The sequence below is a fragment of the Pollachius pollachius genome, assembly GCF_949987615.1.
Source record: "Pollachius pollachius genome assembly, chromosome: 19".
In the NCBI taxonomy this organism is placed as follows: Eukaryota; Metazoa; Chordata; class Actinopteri; order Gadiformes; family Gadidae; genus Pollachius; species Pollachius pollachius.
The window spans coordinates 8,232,229-8,251,553 of NC_136952.1; the positions used below are offsets into that span (position 1 = coordinate 8,232,229).

The following is a 19,325-nucleotide window of genomic DNA, read 5'->3' on the forward strand; positions in this document are numbered from 1 at the left end:
ATACCTCTTGATTGCCAATCCTATTCCCATTGGTGTAAACATTGGAGGATAATAAATTGTCCAAAGAAATGCTCTGTCAAAAATGGTTATAAGGGATTAAGTAAAATATAAGTATAATTTTATTATTCATGTTATTGTTATGTGAAGGACAAACCAGTGAGCCGAATATAAGTCAGCAAAGGAAACGATTGGCCTATTTCACAGGAGGTTAAGTGTCTGCCATTTGCCGATCCATTAATAGCAGAGAACTCCCATCCATGAAACATTTTCCTCAACACAGACGGACTGTGGCGTCCACCCAGCCGAGCCGAAAGGCTGGGTAGAGGGGCTCAGTGAAGGAGGCGTGGAAGGTGTGTAGGGGGGTCAACTCCCCCACGGAGACGCTGTAGAACGTCAACGTCCCCGCTGACCAGTCCAAATAAACCCCCACCCTGTTGGAGCAGGGAGCAACGGTCAGGGCGACGTTCACGCCGTTGTGCCAGGCGTTGTACGCGTTTTTGGTGCAGCTCATTCCCCAGGACGAGTCGTTGTGTCCGAGGTGGCAGTCATCCCCCTCTCCTTTCCGGTGCATCCGCCCGTAGGCCACCCCCAGTTGAACCCGCCTGGTCAGCTCGGTCTCCCAGTAGCAGCGGTGCTTTAGCCCCTCCACGCACAGCACCTGGGTCCAGAAGTCGAACCTCTCGGGGAGGTCCTCCGTGGGCTGAGTTATCCATCGCCTGGCGTGCCTGTTCCCCTCGGAAAGGGTCAGGTCCCTGTGGGCAGTGTCGGGGTCCAGAGAGAGCTGCATGGTATCTGGGGGAGGAGCAGCATTTCGATTAACCCTTGAGTCCACCGTACGGCAGCATCACATTGTTTTAGAAGATGCAGTCTTTCTCACATTTCTTTGGGTCCTCTTGGATTCTGCATTCACCACAATGATCAGCACTGCAGGATCGGAGCGGAATTTCAAAAGGCAGAGTTGTTGAGTTCGATGTCATGTCAACAGTTATTGAAACACAAAGACGAATGTTGCGTAAATCATTTTGAAGGACTGAATGGAAGGATGCTGAGTATTTGCACCTGAGTTTCTCCAGAGGGGATTGGGGGTCGTCCAACATGGTGAAGAGCAGCCTCAGTCCGTCGTCCCCTGGGTGGTTGTAGCTCAAGTCCAGCTCTCTTAGGGAGCACACATTCAGAGCTGATGCCAGAAAAGTACAGCCTTCTTCACTGATCCTACAAAGGGGCAAACTGGACCACAACAAGACATTTGTAAGACGTACCCGCTTGACACTGCGTGGCCATTTCACTGAGTTTCTAGAACGGAGGTTCACCTGAGCAATTCCAGCGTACAGGAAGGACTCATCAGTCCATGAGAAAGCTGCTTCACTCCTAAATCCCCCAGGCTGTTGTCAGTCAGGTCCAACGTTTTCAGTCCAGAGGATTTTGAGTTGAGAACTGAGGTCAGCGATATGCAGCTCTTTGCTGTTAGACTGCAGTTCTTTAATCTAGAAAAACCAATCAGCCATGTGAGCAAATTAGCATTTCCTTTATACAGACAGATTAATTGTATGCCATGTCATTTGAGCTTGGTATCACGGTGAGTGTCACTGCTTTAGTGCTGAACACACGCACAAAGAAACAATGATGTGCTGACCTGAGTGTTTCAAGTCTGCATTTCTTCAGCCCATCAGAGAGCTGTATTACCCCTTCATCTGTCAGCTTATTCTCACTCAGGTCTAACTCTTTAAGATGAGATGAACTGATGCAAGAGGCCAAGTCTTTACAGCACTTTGCTGTGAGGTAACATCCTCCCAGACTGCAGGAAGGAGACGAACCCTCAGTGTACAAAACTAACCAGGAAATGTTGAGTTCAAGAGGTTGGTATTAATTCAATGTTATTGCATCTAGACAATCTGGAAGCTCAGGTAGGTGCAGTTAAAACCTTGAAATATTAGTTTGTTCTTGAAATGTAGGGTGACTACTATTTGGTCCAGTCAATTAAGGTAGGTATTAACATAAAAAAAGATTGGGTACTCACTTGGCTATTTCTGACTCTTTAACCACGGGCAGTAGCCGCAAAAGTCCTTCCTCAGACCTGATGTAGCTGCTAAGCTGAAACACCGTCAACTTCTCCTCTGACGTTAGCAGTATGTAGACCAGAGTGGAACACTGAGTGGGTGACAGTTTAGCCGTTGAAAGGCTTCCAGATCTCAGGTAACTCTGAATCTCCTCTACAAGGGAGTTGTCATGTATCTCATTGAGACAATGTAACAGATTCATACATCGATCCGAGGAATTGGAAGCCCTGATCTTCTCCTTGATGTGTTTGGTAATCTCTAATCGGACCTTGGCGTTTGATTTACTCTGGGTCAACAGACCTCTCAACAGAGTCTGGTTGGACTCCAGTGACAGACCCAATAGAAAGCGAAGGAAGAGGTCGAAACGTCCGTCAGGGCTGTGCAAAGCCTTGTCCACCGCTGCTTTGTAGAGAATGACTGCAGATGGATCTCTGAACGGTATGAACCTGGAACCAGATGACTTCTTCACCAACACGTTGTCTTTGTCGTTGTTGAATTTGAGGAACACGTAAAGAGCGGCGAGGAATTCTTGAATGCTGAGATGCACAAAACAAAACACCTTCTCCTGACCCAGTGTCAGTTCCTGGTTGAAGATTTGTGTGTAGATGCCTGAGAACAACGACTCCTGTGTGGTGTCGATGCGGTGAATTATCAGGTCCTTCTCATAGAATATGAAATTGCCCCTCTCCAGCTCTTTAAAGGCCAGCTGACCCAGGGAAATAAGGTTCAACCTCGTACTATCGACGTTGGACTGTCTCCGTCCTTGCGTCATGCCCTCCTCGTGCAGGGCCAGGAAGTGTATGTACATCTGCGTCAGCGTCTTTGGCGTCTGCTGCTGACTCTGTGTTGTGGTTTGGGTTTTGGTAAATTCCTTCTCAAGGACTGTTGAGATCAGCCAGCAGAAGACGGGTATGTGGCACATGATGTGGAGGCTCCTGGTGGACTTCACGTGGGAGAGTATCTGTTCGGCCAGTCGTTGGTCACTGATTTTCCTCCTGAAGTACTCCTCCTTCTGGAGGTCACTGAAGCCCCTCACCTCGGTCACCAGGTCGATAAACTCGCCAGGGATCTGGTCTGTGGCCACCGGTCTGGAGGTCACCCAGACCAGGGATAAGGGGAGCAGGGTGCCCCTAATGATATTAGTCAGCATCACTTGTATTGTGGTTTGCTGCGACTCTTCGGTCACTAACTCACATTTGAAGTCGAGGGACAGGCGGCTCTCGTCGAGACCGTCCAGTATGAGCAGCACTTTCAACGCGTCCAACCTCTGGACCTCTTTCACTTGTGGATAAAACATAAGCAAAAGCTCTGATACACTTGTAGGCTTATGTATGAGATTAAGGTCTCGAAATGAAAGTGGAAATACAAAATCCAGGTTGTGATTGTGTTTATCCTCTGCCCAGTCTAAAGCAAACTTACTGATGGATACCGTTTTTCCAATGCCAGCCACACCCATGGTGAGGACAGTCCTCAGAGGGTGTTCCTGTTCGTCCGAAAGACAGAAGATATCGTTGCATCTGATGGTTTTCTCCTGGGTTTCTGTGATCTGGGACACCCTCTCAATCTGTCTTACCTCGTGCTCTTGATTGACAGCCCTAACTCCTCCCACCACCACGTAAAGTTCTGTGTACTTCTTATCGAGAGAAATCTTGTTTCCTTGTGTCAGTAGCCCCTCACGCATATGGCTGAATTTGCTCTTAAGCACAGACTTCAATGCCTGTTGACATTTTAAAATCGGATCTCCTAGGAAAAGGCACAAGGAAATATAATTGTTAGTTTGATATTGCCTTACTTAGTCCGTCTGTTTTCCCCTTTCCTTTGTTTTGAATGTCTCAAAAGTCATGTTGTCTCACGTAATTCGACGATTCATCCTTGAAAGAATAAACAGAAGCTAAGCTCAACTACGTGACTTTACTGCAATGTTCAAGGCTTAAAACTGGATGAAACCAATGCTTCAAATGCTTCTCTGCTTTTCGCCACTTACCATTGCTTTCAGTTGGAGGAGCAGTTCCCACTGTGATAGGATCAGCCAATGGTTTCACTGGTAGACCGGATCCTTTCCATTAAAGATTTGTACAGGAATGGAAAGAAAGCTCTTGCATAAGAAGTTGGGATTACCAGATAAATGATATACAGATCACATGGCTGATTTGTAGCTAAAATAAGTACCTTGATTGTTGGAATTCACATTTGTGTTTAGGTTGACTGAACCACCTATTTGACAATTGGTGAAGGTAAGAGCCACAATGGTGCTTTCATTCTGGGCTGTGCAGTTGAGATGCACTGGTTGGACGGCTGCTGCATTACTGTCCACTATTGATTGGGAAAGAGGTGTTATTTATCGGCCTTGGTCCTTGGTGGTGTTATACATATCAAAACAGCAAGCAGTAATAGTGGCATTATTCATAAATCATAATAATTAGGAATAATTAAAAATAACCCTAACCATAATAATGATTAAAAACCCTTACCCGCATTATCAATCTTTTTAACATTCTCCTCGACCTCCATGCATGCCTCTGTGTGGTAATAATAAGTAATATTGCGAACCCAAACGGCAAGTACTGCACTGAGATTTGACTGCCAACACCCTGCAAGGGAAATTGGTATTCAACTTCCTCACGAAAGCAAGCGGAAACTGACGAACAACAATACTTGTGGTTTTGATCTCCCCGCTGTCAGTTTCATGTTTGTGTGCCTTATGCTAGGTAAAATCACATTCATATTTTTTTATATTTTATTATAAAATAAATTGTTTTTATCAATGCAATTCTTTGGATGAAATTAACAGTTAAAATGTGTCCATGTATGATATCATTTATTCTCGATGGTAATCACAAAGAAATATGCACATTTAGGTAAAAAGAAGAATAGAAAATGTGATGAACTGTTGCATTCACTCACCGGTAATTACCGGGGCAAATAGGTGATAAAGGGTCAGTCAAAGTCAACTTGAAACTGATATTCCCAGAGTAGGTGACTCAATAATAGCTGATGGATGGTATGTGTGCGTGAAAGAATGTAAATAAATGAGATTCTTTGCTTCCGCAATACTACGTATTGATAGGTTGACAAAATAGATAGGCTACCATCCTACAGAGGTCGCTGTAGGGCATACGAAAATAGTAAATTTACATGAACTATTTATCTTTTGTTCGGCCTCGCTCATAAAAAAAAAGAAAAGGTTGTGCTTGCCTGTAATTACAATAAAAAAATTGGGCGGTATACAATTTATAAATTCAAAAAGAACGTCATGTGAAAACATATCTTTGGCTCCCTAGGCCTATAAGGGTAAAATGGAAAATACCATAATCTTTGTGGCTAATTTGCCTGAAAAGCAAAACCTGGGTAGAGCTTCTGAGTAGCAGTTGCCTTATACATGTGGCCTTGTAGAATCCTAAGGAGGCTGTACCCTTTTCAAAGTCTACCTGTCAACCCTTCCTAGCCTCTTCTTAAGTATGACATTGTCCAATATGTTCTGTTGCAATTCCACTTAAGAACCCACAGTTTGCCCCGAGGCTTCAAGAACAGATCCTTCCTCCAGTATGCTCTCGTTGAGGATCCATTTGGTGCGCAGCCCCACCTTCACACTCCCAGGAGTGTGTGTCTTTGCTGTAGCCCTCAGAGCACAGGACCTGTGGTAAGCCAGGCCAGCGATCTGGATGGTTGGGAAGCTGCTGATGTGCATCTGTAACCTTCACCCTGGTGAAGGACCTCGGACAAACAGCCAAGGCGATGCAATGACGGGGAACAAGATCACAGGTTCTGTAGGTCGATCACATGACATCCTTAGTGTTTAAAGGAAAACTAGTCAAAGTACAAGGATTCGGAAAGGATTATACTGGCAGTCCAAATCCTACTATACTCAACTCTACTGTCCTTCAGCTTCATGCTCTGCAAGATTTTGACTTCAAGGTTTCCACAGTGTTATGACACATTTATATGTGTGTGTGTTTTGTGAAAGGATCAGCGAGCAAGTGCTGGGCTCTGGAGGACAATAGTGTATAATTATAATAAAAAATAATTATTAATAGCTATTCTAAATACAGAGCTATTTACCTCTCAGTCGGATACTCAAAGTCCTGCAGTGACAAAGTAAAAGAAAAATGAAGAAAGAAAAGAAAAATGTGTTTCATTCTTTGTGCTGATCAGTTAAAATCTTTGTTAAAAACATAACTTGCTGAGAGTACCTCTATACCTTATTTAACTTTTTGCCAGGCTACTGTCTTTTCCTCTCCTCCTCTTTTAGTGCTTCCCATCCCCACCCCTCCTCTCACTGAAAGGAGGAGATGGATCTTCTCAAACTCCTGCTTCACCTTCCTCTCCGTGCCCCAATGACTGATGTTCCAAGTGGAGAAAGTTAAGTGGATAGGGTTTGAGCCCCACAATGTCTGGTCTACCTGTAGGCCTTCTTGAGCCTAGCTGTTCTTTAAAGTGCAGTTGCTTTGGATACAAATGTTGATATCCCTTAAGCTTTATATTCCTCCTGGTTCAAAATATTTTGTGTACCAACCTTTATGTACTATATTGATGACCACAGAATTGCTTTATGTTGTCAAGGGCTTACTGATTTACTCTGACAGGTTTCTGTTTGCAATAAAGATCCACACAAACTCTTAAAAGCATGAAACCTGGGGTGGTTATATGAGGTAAGACTTTAAAACAATCGGCAGAGTTCTGGGTTTTTTCTGTGTCCCTGAAACACGTTAAAAAAGTTAAAAGTCTTTAATGGAGGACTGAAAGTCTCAGCTATCACACTCTTAAAACACATCCCTTGTTTGCGCTACTTGGATAAGCGACACTCAAGGGAGACTGGTTTGCGTAAGATGTGAGTACGTTCTTCAGTAAATACCAAATCAACTCCACCGTGTTCACTCCCTTTATTTGATAAATTGCTCACAACATCGGAAACGTTATAGCTTTTTTACACAAGCAGCCCTGGAAAAAGCCTTCTTACAAGACTGCTGATTTTCTGGTCTGCGGCAGCAACAAATGCATTAGTTGATACAATATTTGTCTAAAGATACTCTCTAGCAGGCTGGGGTTACATCAAGTGTGACAGTTATAGGAAAATGTTTTACAAGCCAGCACACGACTGACTGGACTGAATTTGCATTGCACTGGTGGCATAGCAGACCTTCTGCTCTTTTCTATCTATTGTTACAAGAATGAGACATGTAGGCCTAGATTGAAGGCTGACATCAGGGGAAGGGAGCACAGCAAGGCAAGTCAGCCTGGAACAGAATCAACTTCTAGAAAATCATGAATTGTGTGGATAGATAGACATTCGGAATAGAAATCAAACCAGTAGAACAAAAAAAATTGTTTGCATTAAATCGTAAATATAATTTATAATCATAAGTTGAACAGAATAATGCAATTAATGTGGAATATGATTGTTGTGGCTATGTTAAGAGGCGGGAGGTGGGATTCTATGGTTTGAGCTCCATTGGAAACCTGCAGGATAGTGAAGAGGGCTGTTCACTGGCCTACTGTGTTTCATGGATTGTTGGTTATTTAAGTGTGGTGTTGCTTATGTATTTTTTGACATTACAGCTACAATTATGACTGCACCGTTGAATCCTGGCTGAATAAATAATAATACGTCAACCAATTGGCATCCAAGATCAACTCGCCGTATCCTAAATGATTTCCCGGAGTGGGCGGCACCCAAGGAATATCCTCGTAGGCTTTTTTAAATTTGGCACTTTGGCACACACTTTTTCGGATGGGGTTGAATCCACTTTGCAGTAAGTTTCGATAAAGTTCATCGTCGCCAGTTAGGCTACAGCAAATACTCTATCAGCATTTGGCTATCTGCATATTCATGTCTACTGCTGTTTGGCAATCGACAATGAATACCATGTGCATTATGGATCGGGATCAGCGGATCGGGGAGTGACTACACAGCCCACATCCATGATAGTAAGCTAGCTCCATGATAGTAAGCTACTGAATAGACACTTAAATTCGCGAATTGTTATCTCGAATGACCATATGATAGAATATAAAAGATTAGGCTATATTATTATTATCCTTATTATTATTATTATTATTATTATGATTATAATTATTATTTGTATTATTATTTGCATATTGTTATTCTCTGCTTCTTTCCTTGGTGACCGCAGTAACATGCAGTTATGCATAGTGAACAGGTGGTGGAAGCACAGTCCTTGCATTTTTACAGTCTACAATAATCAATTAATACAATACTTAATAATAAAATGTAATAAATATTCACATCTAATATTTCACATTTGAACACGTTGCATTTCTAAATAACCACATTTCCTTTTTTTAATTAAAGTCAAATATTTACATTAAAACTCCCCATGAAGGGCCTCACAATACAATGTAATAAAGACAAAAGTATGGATTTATGGTTACATTGCGAGAATCTCTTTTTTAAAGGGGGAATTAAGAGATGACTTGTTTTTATAGAATTGGCAATGTTGAACGACCTAGGGCAAAAGCTCAATAAATGAATCAATACAAATATGAACTTGGAGTACAGCAGAATAAAGATGTGTGCACACAAAAAAATGCTAATAAAATGTACCAAGACACATTCAAATGTTTCCCGAACACAAAAGCGAACACTATATTGTGTTTTGAGCCACTCCATCAGTGGAGTCGGGGATAATCACCATGCTCAAGGGTGCAACAATTAGCTGATGAGGAACCCCAAGAAATCTGGGTTTCTTCCGTTACTTTTTTGCCTGCTTGCCTGATACCCATTATGTTTTCCAAAGCAGCATGTTTCCTTAGTTAAAAAAGAAAGGTAGCATTATGACTAAGCTGTTGGCCGAGCCCACCCTATTAGCCGTAATGATGTAACAGATGGCTCGTGCACTCACACCAAACCTCAAGATGGAGGATGGTTTTCATTTAAATGTATTGCACAACTGAAGGGCCGAGCATATAGTTCAAAATCGACGCCTATGTAACTATGGACATTTAATAGAAAGCAGTTACTACGACAAGACAAGGTTTAATTTCATGGTTTTCATTTAAATGCATTGCACAACTGAAGGGCTGCGTATATAGGCCTACTTCATTAATGACACAGATGGAACATGTAATACTAGAATTCAGTTATTACCATAGAATATCCCAACCCCGGCAACAGCACGGCTGTCTTCAATCAACCAAACTAAGCAACCACCGTCCCTAAAGACACATCCTTCTCAGTTTTTTGTTAGTGAACCATATATATTTTTTAATGGCTCTTCATGGGACGAGGAGATGAAACAGAAAGGCCACGTGACACTAATCCAAGCTACAACCTTTTACACCTGAGGAAATACAGAATTTTGAACGTAAAATATGGAATCCGTGGCTCCCGTCCACTTGCTCTTGGCGTTTTAAAGAGAGAGTCGACTCTCTTTTACATAGAAAACATTGCATACATGGTCAACTAGGAGTCATGGACTTATAACCACATTGGTACTGACACAGTACAACCTAAGGCAAGACATTTTTATGTGACGCATTTCCAAACACACACACGCACAAACACACACACAAACACGCACTATGAAATGGCGGTGAACTAATGTGATACATAATTAATACAAGGTGACTAAGATGGTATGAGATCTGACAATAGTATTACTATTAAAAGAGCCACACTTGTGTATACGTGCACAAACACACACACACATACACACGTATACACACACACACACATACACCACACATTCTCTCTTTCTCTGAGCACTAATCCTGTCTGAAAGCATTCCACTTTCTCTGGATTCTGCCTCCCTTCCTCTTCTTTCCTCCTCCGTTACTGTGTCTCCAGTCAAGTCGATAAGGCACAGTGTGTGGCCAGGGTGAGATACCAAAGGCTGCAGAGTTCACGATTATATAACTAGTGTGGAGGCTGAGGAGGAGGAGGAGGAGGAAGAGGAGGAGGAGGAGGAGATGTGCCAGGGTTAGCATGTAGGAACGACAGGGCAAGCGCTAGCCTGCATTGTGATGCTCGCTCGCCTGCTAATACATACACGGTGTTGCAGAAAACACAGGCACACAGAGCATGTTAACACATAGGTTGTTAACACTCACACCCCATGCCTCACTTCCTATCACCTCAGAACTTGCAGATGTGGCTTTGCACTGTTGCTAATTTCCCTACATTCCATCGTTCAGATCCTATGCCCCAAACCTTGCATTTGGATACTGGCGCAAGATCCTTTTACGACGTCTCTCGCTCTCTCTCTTGACATGACCATGCTCTGTCCCATTTTCCCTTCTCTGTGACAGTGCTGAACAGGCAATTACACACACACACACACACGCACACACACACACACACACGCACACACACACACACACACATTCAACCTGTAACTCTACTGCTTAATGGGCTGTTCCTCCCCCCACATGCCTGTCTTCTGTTGGCCTATGACTGATACCACATTAAACATTTAGTAAAGCACTCTGGCTCTCTCTGTGACATCATCTTTTAGCGCCACCAGGGTTCAGACCTTACACTGTGGAAAACAGGTGGAAATCTGATATAGTAGTCACCTTATACTCCTCCTAACCTCCTCCCCTCTTTCTTTCATACACGCATGCATACCGATGCCCAAAGAGCAGGTCAGAATTGCCCCACTGCATTGATTGTGACTGATCCTTTGGCTGTGTGCGTGAATACACATATGTGCATCCATGTGTGTGCATAATGTAAATCGTATGTTAATCGTACATACATATGCGATTGGTGTCTTACTTGTGATGCAGGGCCAAGAACATGATGTTTCTGTCAGTAGTAGAAGCAGCCTACTTTGTTGTCTTAAATTTTGTGCAATAAGCTACACTGTGAACAATATAGAATGGGTGAACAATGGTGCACAATTCGACAGAAGCCAAGCTGTATATGTTGTTTTTTTTATGTACCCTCAAAACAATATTTGCCTCAGACTCAGACACCGCATACCAAATTCTCCACGAATTCATTGAACTAGCTGTTTTAGTCTTTGGCTCTGACACGGCATGAGTGTGTTCTCGCGAGGTTTCAACCCATCACGGATGCACGAGCATTGGCGCACGCACGTACACACACCTACCTCCTGCGCTCTGCAACCCCTCCCGTCTCTGCTTTTCCTCTAGTCTCTTCAGCTTTGCCTGTCAGTAAGGTACTACTCCACTGTTGGAGGCTTCCCTCCCCCGGACTGTGTACGAGCAAGCCGCTGTCGTACCCTGAGGCACGGAGCTCTACTCTTACAGATTAACCATGGCTACAATCGTGACTTCGACCAGGTTTACCGACGAGTACCAACTCTACGAAGAGCTCGGGAAGTAAGCAGCTGTCGTAATGCACCGTGTTGCCTTGTCGTTTTTTTCCCCCCCACCCCCGCAACCCTGCTTAACAGTATACATGTTGTCTAGTGGTGTGCCCGCTAGCTGGTATTAGCTAAACAAACAACCGGTTAATGAGTCGGGATAGACTTTGAGATCAACCCATCGTAATTATGCGTTGACAGAAGCCTCCGAGGCAGACGAGGCTCCTGCGTCGTGGTCGGGGCTAAACGCCTCACTCGGGGCTGCGTGGTTAGGCTAGCTAACCGTGCTCCCCGCATTCACGCCTGATGGATAGCGCAGTAGCTAGCCACAAGCTACAACGTTACGCTGATATATCGATCACGGGGCTAGGTTAGCTTGTTGACGGTGTTTCAGTAGCCCACGGATCGTGTGAAAGTTAACACATCTCGATGGTCTCGATGGACAGTGTCTGCTGCGTCGTCTCGGCGGTCGTATCGCTGCGGTGTGGCGAACGCGTCAGCGGGCGGTAGATGCGCTGGAGCAAAAGCCCTGCTCTGACATTTCGCGGCACGCTGGGTCCATGTATGACAGCTTCGTGTGCGCACCGTAGACCACAGGCTTGAGTCGGCACTGCTAGGCCGACGATTTCTGTCTGAGCAGCTGCGGAGAAGCGTCCTATCCATATTTTTAGTTAGGAAAGTTGTGCAGTTATTTATTGCTTTCTGCTCGCATCATAAATCCTGTGCGTTCGCCGCACAACAGCTGGCGTGTGCGACAGTTATCAACACACTAATTGTCATTGCGCGGCTTTAATGCAGTTATAGTCCAGCAGATCAAATACACCGCCATAATGGCGATTCGGCGTTTAACGTGTAAAAGCTAGTGACGTGGATTCTCGGAATTTAGATGACGGCAAGAAAACCGGGCCGCCACCTCAACATCAGCATCTGTTGTTTTTGGCCGGTACTTTTCCTCATCCGCCCGTTATCTAACCTAAACCTCAACCTGACATGTAGCGATGCGACCGTAATTCACCACTAGATTTGTCTATGCCCCATATTTGACCGTCGGGTAATTGACAGCCGTCAATGACTTTGATTATTTCGTGAGGGGATATAATATATTGTTTAGGCGATACAAACCGTCGCTCTGATTTGGCGCAGCTTTAGGCCTACTATCTGTCTGTCTGGTTAGTGTTCGACGTTGGAGCTCGGAAAGGCTTTGACTCTAAATGATACCTATGTCTGATGATGGCCAATGTCTGCCCTTCTGCGCCGTTATCTGAATTCCTCTCACTCTAAAGCATGCTATCTTCTCGTTTCCCCGTCTATGGCCACCTCTAAATAATTGAAGCTAAGTGCAAAAACGAAGGTAGCAGAGGACAGTCTCCGCTCAGAGTTTCGTCATACAGACCACGATGGCGACCCAAATGTGCTATAGCCTACTTCTTTCATAATTAAATAGATGTATTCAAGTACAAAATGCCCGCATTGAATTAATTTGTTCATTTCATAAGGAAGTTCTTGGATCACCAAGTTCTTGGAGCCAATATTGACCACACACTACTATGTAGCCATAGGCCAAATTATGAACAGTCTGATGAATGAATGTTATCACTTGAAGTGCCTGTCAAGGATCAGCCACCACATGTTTTAAATAATTATACACAGGCCAGATCCAAATATTCACATTTGATTGGATCAGTTGTTGTGTAACACACTGGTTCTTTGGGCAGTATACACTAACAATGCAGTATTAATAATGCCTAAAAGTTTGTGTGTGTATGTGTGATTACTTGTGTGTGTGAGAGGGAGATACAAATAGAGAGAGACAGAGAAAGGTTAGCATACACAAACAACCCGAGTCACGCGCGTTGACCCAATCTCAAATGTCACTGTGTGTGTCTGTGTGCATGTGCACAGATGTCTGTATGTGAGTGCAATTGTTGCACCCAAATGTAACTGTTCTTTGTCCTGCTCCTTCTGCTTAGGGGAGCGTTTTCAGTGGTGCGTAGGTGTGTGAAGAAGTCGTCGGGACAAGAATATGCCGCAAAAATCATCAACACTAAGAAGCTGTCAGCTAGAGGTAACTCTAATCTCTCTTCTCCTCAATCACTCACTCACCCACATGTCCAGTTTGGCTTGTCGCCTAAATAAATTGATTATTGGATCCAATAAGCTTTTTTTTTTGCTCGCCCCCTTGCTCAAGAAGTGTTGTGACATGGTTGTGAACCAACCTACAGGACACCAGCAGTGTTGAAAAAGTCAATCACTTTTCTTTGTAAATGTCCTTTCCACAACTCACTGGTATAACAGCTTAGTGTATGGGATGGGGCTGAGGAGTCCATAGTTGCTTGCTTTTGGAGAGTTATTTTCTAAGCCCTGTGTGCGCGTAGTCTCATGCTGACTCCTGCCTCAACACACGTAGGCTGGGTTGGTGTATGCTCGGCCCAGGCCATGTTTGTGTGTATGTGCACGACTGCTTTGTGTAGGATGTGCTCTAATGGTTATATTGGTTCTCTCAGTATCCTCGGGGGGTGGTGTGGTGTATGGTGGGTTGGACAGAGGTGACGGGATTGGGTCATCCTACTTGTGGTACACCCCCACCACACGCACACGCACTTCTCTCTTCTCTCCTTCCTCTGCCTACAAATAAAAAAAAGACGGGAATCTTAATAGATTTTCTTTATCGCGACCCTACTCTTGCATTTTATCCTCGCTCTGCCTTTTTACGGTCTTCAACCAATCCATGTTTCTCCCTCCATCCATCCATCCCGCCTGCCTCTGACGGCGAAGGGGGATTGGTGTGTATTGAGGGTAATCCACTTATGCCAAATGTATGTCATCAGGCACTAAGAGACCTAAGACCCCAAGGATTCTATAGGCGCCTCCCTGTTTGCCCTGTTGTCGTCTGGGCCTGTTGGCATGTGCCTGTCTGTCTCTGGCAAAAAAACGGCGTGCTTTGTGAGGGCCTGTGTCACAGTGCCATATTCTGCAGGGGGGGCACAGCACATCGCGTGCACAGGGTGTTTCTTTTCAAAGACGCAGGAATGATGTGATTGTTAGTTGTTAGTGTTGTTAGGTCAATAGTCAAGTCTCCACACAGGGACGGTGCCAGTATATTAATAATAATAATCATCACAGACTCATAAGGGAAACATCGCTTCGGCATAATCTGTCGGCTCATTTGAGATGTGTAGAGACATGCGTGAGCGGCTCTATGCCTGATGTGCATGTGTCTGTTCGGTGGGATTGCAAGGGTGAGGAAAGCTGGATAGGAGTGTAGAAAGAGGACTTAATGCCGCGCACAGCCACGCTGGGAGGGAGGTGACGTTCTGCAATGTTGACGGAAAGGGGTTGGTAATGTCACTCATGACTCTACTGACTCTGCAGGGCAAACAGACACACACAGATACATACGCACACACAAACACAGACAGACAGACAGACAGACAGACAGACAGACAGACAGACAGACAGACAGACAGACAGACAGACAGACACACCGTGCACTCGGAGCAAGCGATGCGTGAGCAGGCAATGTGTCTGTTAGGATTTGTGTGTCTGTTTTTGCTTGACAGGGCCAGTGTGACCTGACGAGTGGCCTAGCGGGTAAGACTCTCAAAGCTCTAGAAAATACTGCAGTAATCTTGGGATGGGGTGGGGAGAGAAGGAGCTACTGATTATTACAACTGATTATTACACCGGTTAGAATGAGTGTGTTTAAAAACAATATTCAAGGTGTCGTATGTTTACAATTCGGCATATCTGGTGTTGTAATATCTGTAAAACTTTGAATTAATTTCTTAATTGGTGTGTGTTGTGGGAGGTGGTCCAATCAACCTTTGGTGTGCCGATGTAAGATGGCTGTAGGCCCGCCCCACAGTAAAGCAGATGGCCAATTAGAAAGCAGCAGGAAGTGGGAGTAATTACCCGCCAGTCTACACACACACACACACACACACACACACACACACACACACACACACACACACACACACACACACACACACACACACACACACACACACACACACCAACAAATAGGAGATTGAATGAATTAGTGCGTGGTGCAGTGTCACTGCACCACGGCTGACAGACACACGCGCGCACACAACACACGCAAAAAGGGGAGCTGTGATCCTCTCAGTGCAAATAAACGTCTTGTGTAATCCTCTCTCTATCTGTCTCTCTCGCTGTGTCTCATCACTGGAGTAATTTATAAGAAAGCTGATGTCTCAGTCCCTCCTCCTACCCAGACATTTCTCTGGCTCTCTCTCTCTTTGATAAGAGTAACTCACACCTGTTTTTTTGTGATGGAGAGGGGCGGTATAGCATGAATATAAGTAGTAGCACTAGTGACGGAGAGGGAGCGATCGAGTGAGAGAACGGAGAAGGTTAGCGAAAGGGCATGAGGGGATGTTGCATCAGCTTTACGGCCATGTCAAGGAGGATATGAAGGAAAATAATGTGTTATATGACTTATTCAGAATAAAATTGCTGCTAAATTCCTTTTTAATTGCAGTAACACTGAGCTTATGGTTGTTCTAACAACCATGAAAACTGTACGATACCATGGGAAAAAAACTATCTAATCTGCTTAAGGAAAGTAATGTTAATTTCTTAGCCTAACTAGAATTGGTACAGCGTTTTAATGCAATGTTCACACATATCGTCAAAGCCCTGACACGGTACATAACACACTTGGAGGCACAGAACCTGACTCATGCCTTTTCATCACTGGTAGCCCCGGGTGACCCCTGACCTTGCCTACGTAGCTGTTGCTAATGGTGAGGGGCGATGGCAGCTCCGAGTGGTTTTTCCGCACTCTCACGGAGCCCACAAAGTCCACCGGGATGTGTGTGACACACACACACACACACAGCCCACACAGCCCACACGGTACACAAACAGCTCCGTGCTTGTGTTGATTTGATCAAGTGTCATTACTGGTTAAATATTGTGCGTTGAGGCCTCACAAAATGCAAGAACAATCTTCACCTTCATTATTTGCACATCCGTCTGTCGTATGTCTACAACTCCAATCCCCATGGCACTTGGACCGGTCGTATTAGTAATCATCACAGGAGGTTATGGCAGGTTGTCAGGCTCTGCATGACAGACATGGTGTCAGGAGGTGGCTCCACCAGGCCCTATCCAAAACACCTGCTGCTGCCCAGAGAATTCACCCAGGTCTTAGTCCGACGTCATTGTGGACACTTCTTTTGGTATTTCCACTCGGTTTGTTTGTTCTCTCCCGCCACTCATCTGTGTACAGTGACAGGAAACCGAGTTGAACGCCACACTGCAACTCGGATTGCAGAAGTCGGTAGCTTTGGCTCTTTCTTATAAATTTGGTACATTTAAACAAGGGGCCGTAGTGGCTTCCTGTTTGGCTCTCACTTTTGGCCAATGTCACGTTGTGTCTGTGTTCTGCTGTTGCGGTTGATCCTAACAGATGACTTCGTCTTCCTTTCTCCCTCCTTCAGACCATCAGAAACTGGAGAGGGAAGCTCGCATCTGCCGCCTTCTGAAACACTCCAACATTGGTGAGCTTCTGTGTATATGTGTGCGTGTGTGTGTTTGTTTGTGTCTGTGTGTGTGTGTGCCTTACCCATCCCATTATATACTAAAGATGTTGTCATGGGCGTTACATCCCCCCCAGACTCTCCGGTCTCATGCAGAATTTGCAACACATGCAAGGATGACGGATTTGGTAGAAGGGGAACTGTGCGGATTATAATTCAATCATTCTGAGTCCAGTAGCCCCGCACTAATGGATTTAGTTCTCGACACACGCACACACACATGCACACTCAGGCTAAAGGTGACGGTCAGAGTGGGCTGTCAGCATGGATCGCATAAAAGAGTTTCAAGCCCTTGGTTTGGCATGGAATGTGTAAGAATGGCACAGAATGGAGCTGGCTTTGTGTTCCAGCCCAAAAACCGCTGAGAGGGGCAGACTTAGAAAGTTAGTGGGAGAGAGTAAGGGAGCAGGGGAGAGCGAGAGAGAGACAGAGAGAGAGAGAGAGAGAGAGAGAGAGCAATGGAGGGATAGATAGATAGATAGTGAGAGAGAGTAGGAGAGAGAGGCAGATGGAGGAAGCGAGCGAGAAGATGGGGAATTGGAGGAGGCGGGGGAGGAGGAGGAGTAAGAAAAGAAAGCAAGCATTTAGTTAGAGCTCTTGGTTGCGGGGGCTGTCGTCCTTGTCTCATTACACAACACAGAGATGCTTTACATAACTGTTTTAAATACATGGCCTGGACAGGAGCCGGTGTCAGGTTTGAGCCACAGGTACAGTTCAGGTACAATGCATTTACATTGATGGTCATTTATCAGGCAAGCTTATCCAAAGTGACTTGCAAAAAAGGGACTTGTACGCCTCCACCACCGTGCTTCTGTATTTTACAAAGGTATAAATATATGGACAAAGTTAACTTTGTAAAATCTGTGACGTTCTTATGTTGGACACACACACACACACACACACACACACACACACACACACACACACACACACACACACACACACACACACACACACACACACACACACACACACACACACACACACACACACACACACACACACACACACGCGCGCACCCGCCTTACATTTGTTCTCTCTCTCCCTCCCTCCCTCCTCAGTGAGACTCCATGACAGCATTTCAGAGGAAGGCTTTCATTACCTTGTCTTCGACCTGTGAGTATATTCTTAACAAGCGCGTGCACCTAAACAGGCACGCATGCCTTGACATTTGAGATTATATCCCTGACTGTAGCTTGTTTGTGTAAGCCAACCGCCCTGTTTCTTTCCCCCCTCTTTCTATTCTTCTACCCCTCTTCTTCCTCTCTCTCTCGCCCTTTGTTTTTGTCTTTCGCTTCTCATTTCTCTCAGGGTGACAGGAGGGGAGCTTTTCGAAGACATTGTGGCCAGGGAGTATTACAGTGAGGCCGATGCCAGGTATGACACACACGCACACGCAGAGATTGAATGAATTAGTGCGTGCTGCAGTGACACTGCACCACGGCTGGCAGACACACGCGCGCACACAACAAGTGCAAAAAGGGGAGCTGCGATACACGCATGCGTGGATACATAGGATGCTTATTGCCATCATGATTCGCATGTATACACACCATAGACACACACAAACTAGCAGAATTTTTGGTTTGCTAGTGTTCCTGTCAGCAGCTGCATCCCCTCATCAACAAGTGCATCAGTATGCGTCCATGCTCTCTTTATCTTTCTCTCTCTCCCTCTCTCTCTTTCCTCCCTCCTTCCACCCAAGCCCTCATCTCCGTCTTTCACTCCTTGGAGACCGTATCCGCCCTCTCTTCCATATTTCAGAATTCTTCTTTTAGTTCTCACTCTCTCTCTCTCTCATCTCTGTGGTCCTCTTTTCCTACAGCAGCCTTCCTCCCCACTGCGGCCGTGTGTTTTACAGCTTATTAAGTCTGCTGTATAATTGGATTAGGAGGGTCTTTATCTGTTAACGCACATGGGGGGGTTGGGGGCTATAGAGAGCAACGCACACAACAGAAGAACATTACTGCGACCCCCACAGGCTGCGGTCCCTCTCTGACGTCCTAGGCTCAGCGCGACCTTCGACCTCACAAACCTGTAGAGACCCTCACACCCCGCGGCCTTGTGCTGCAAACTGTTTGCCCGTCATGAAGGGTTTTCAGACCAGGCTTCCTAAAATACACCCCCTAGGCGTCGCTCGCTGGTTCAACACGCGGGTAACATGTAGGGGATGCATTTCGTAGCGACCCGGAATTGATTCCCACCTGTTGTCCTTTGCTAGATGTTATCCCTGTGTCTTCTCCAACATGTTTCCTGTCTCTTCACTGTCCTGTCCACAAAGGAAAAACTGAACTCGGTTTTGAACAGTTTTGTGCTGTATTACATCCACCCGCTATATTGCATTTTTTCATTATTCTATATAGATTTGTAGATCTCACTGCATCAATGCTACTGTTATGATTGGAAGGGCTGAT

At 45.1% G+C, this 19,325-nt stretch overlaps 1 protein-coding gene and 1 pseudogene across 5 annotated transcripts in view; one reads left to right on the plus strand and one right to left on the minus strand.

The window, feature by feature from the left end:
• Positions 1-122: 122 nt before the first annotated feature.
• On the minus strand, positions 123-4,638 carry LOC307090459 (NLR family CARD domain-containing protein 3-like). 4 transcript variants are annotated; one of them, XM_079757114.1, is made up of 10 exons: positions 4,529-4,638; positions 4,227-4,370; positions 4,042-4,113; positions 3,631-3,800; positions 2,018-3,540; positions 1,634-1,795; positions 1,311-1,484; positions 1,060-1,227; positions 878-924; positions 123-792 (listed from the first exon to the last, which is right to left on the minus strand). In XM_079757114.1, the coding sequence occupies exons 1-10, from the start codon at positions 4,566-4,568 to the stop codon at positions 272-274; spliced, it is 3,021 nt and encodes a 1,006-aa protein (XP_079613240.1). In that variant the 5' UTR covers positions 4,569-4,638; the 3' UTR covers positions 123-271. The 4 variants fall into 4 exon arrangements, with proteins under 4 accessions (XP_079613240.1, XP_079613241.1, XP_079613239.1 ...); XM_079757115.1 differs by having other exon boundaries at positions 2,018-3,338; positions 3,477-3,800; XM_079757113.1 differs by having other exon boundaries at positions 2,018-3,800.
• A 6,525-nt stretch (positions 4,639-11,163) lies between these two features.
• The window catches only part of LOC307090292 (calcium/calmodulin-dependent protein kinase type II subunit gamma-like), a 28,653-nt pseudogene continuing 20,491 nt past the window's right edge, over positions 11,164-19,325 (plus strand). The window contains exons 1-5 of the transcript XR_013812832.1: positions 11,164-11,360; positions 13,315-13,409; positions 16,813-16,872; positions 17,973-18,027; positions 18,223-18,288. The product of XR_013812832.1 is annotated as a calcium/calmodulin-dependent protein kinase type II subunit gamma-like (transcript). The remainder of the gene's footprint in view (positions 11,361-13,314; positions 13,410-16,812; positions 16,873-17,972; positions 18,028-18,222; positions 18,289-19,325) is intronic.

Excerpts from the sequence above, each read along its gene's own strand:
- LOC307090459 (XM_079757113.1), bottom strand. The coding sequence starts at position 4,568 with ATGGAGGTCGAGGAGAATGTTAAAAAGATTGATAATGCGG. Across the intron at positions 4,114-4,226 it reads TGTGAATTCCAACAATCAAG|GATCCGGTCTACCAGTGAAA; the intron begins GTACTTATTTTA and ends TTTAATGGAAAG. Across the intron at positions 925-1,059 it reads TCCCCTCTGGAGAAACTCAG|TGCTGATCATTGTGGTGAAT; the intron begins GTGCAAATACTC and ends CCGATCCTGCAG.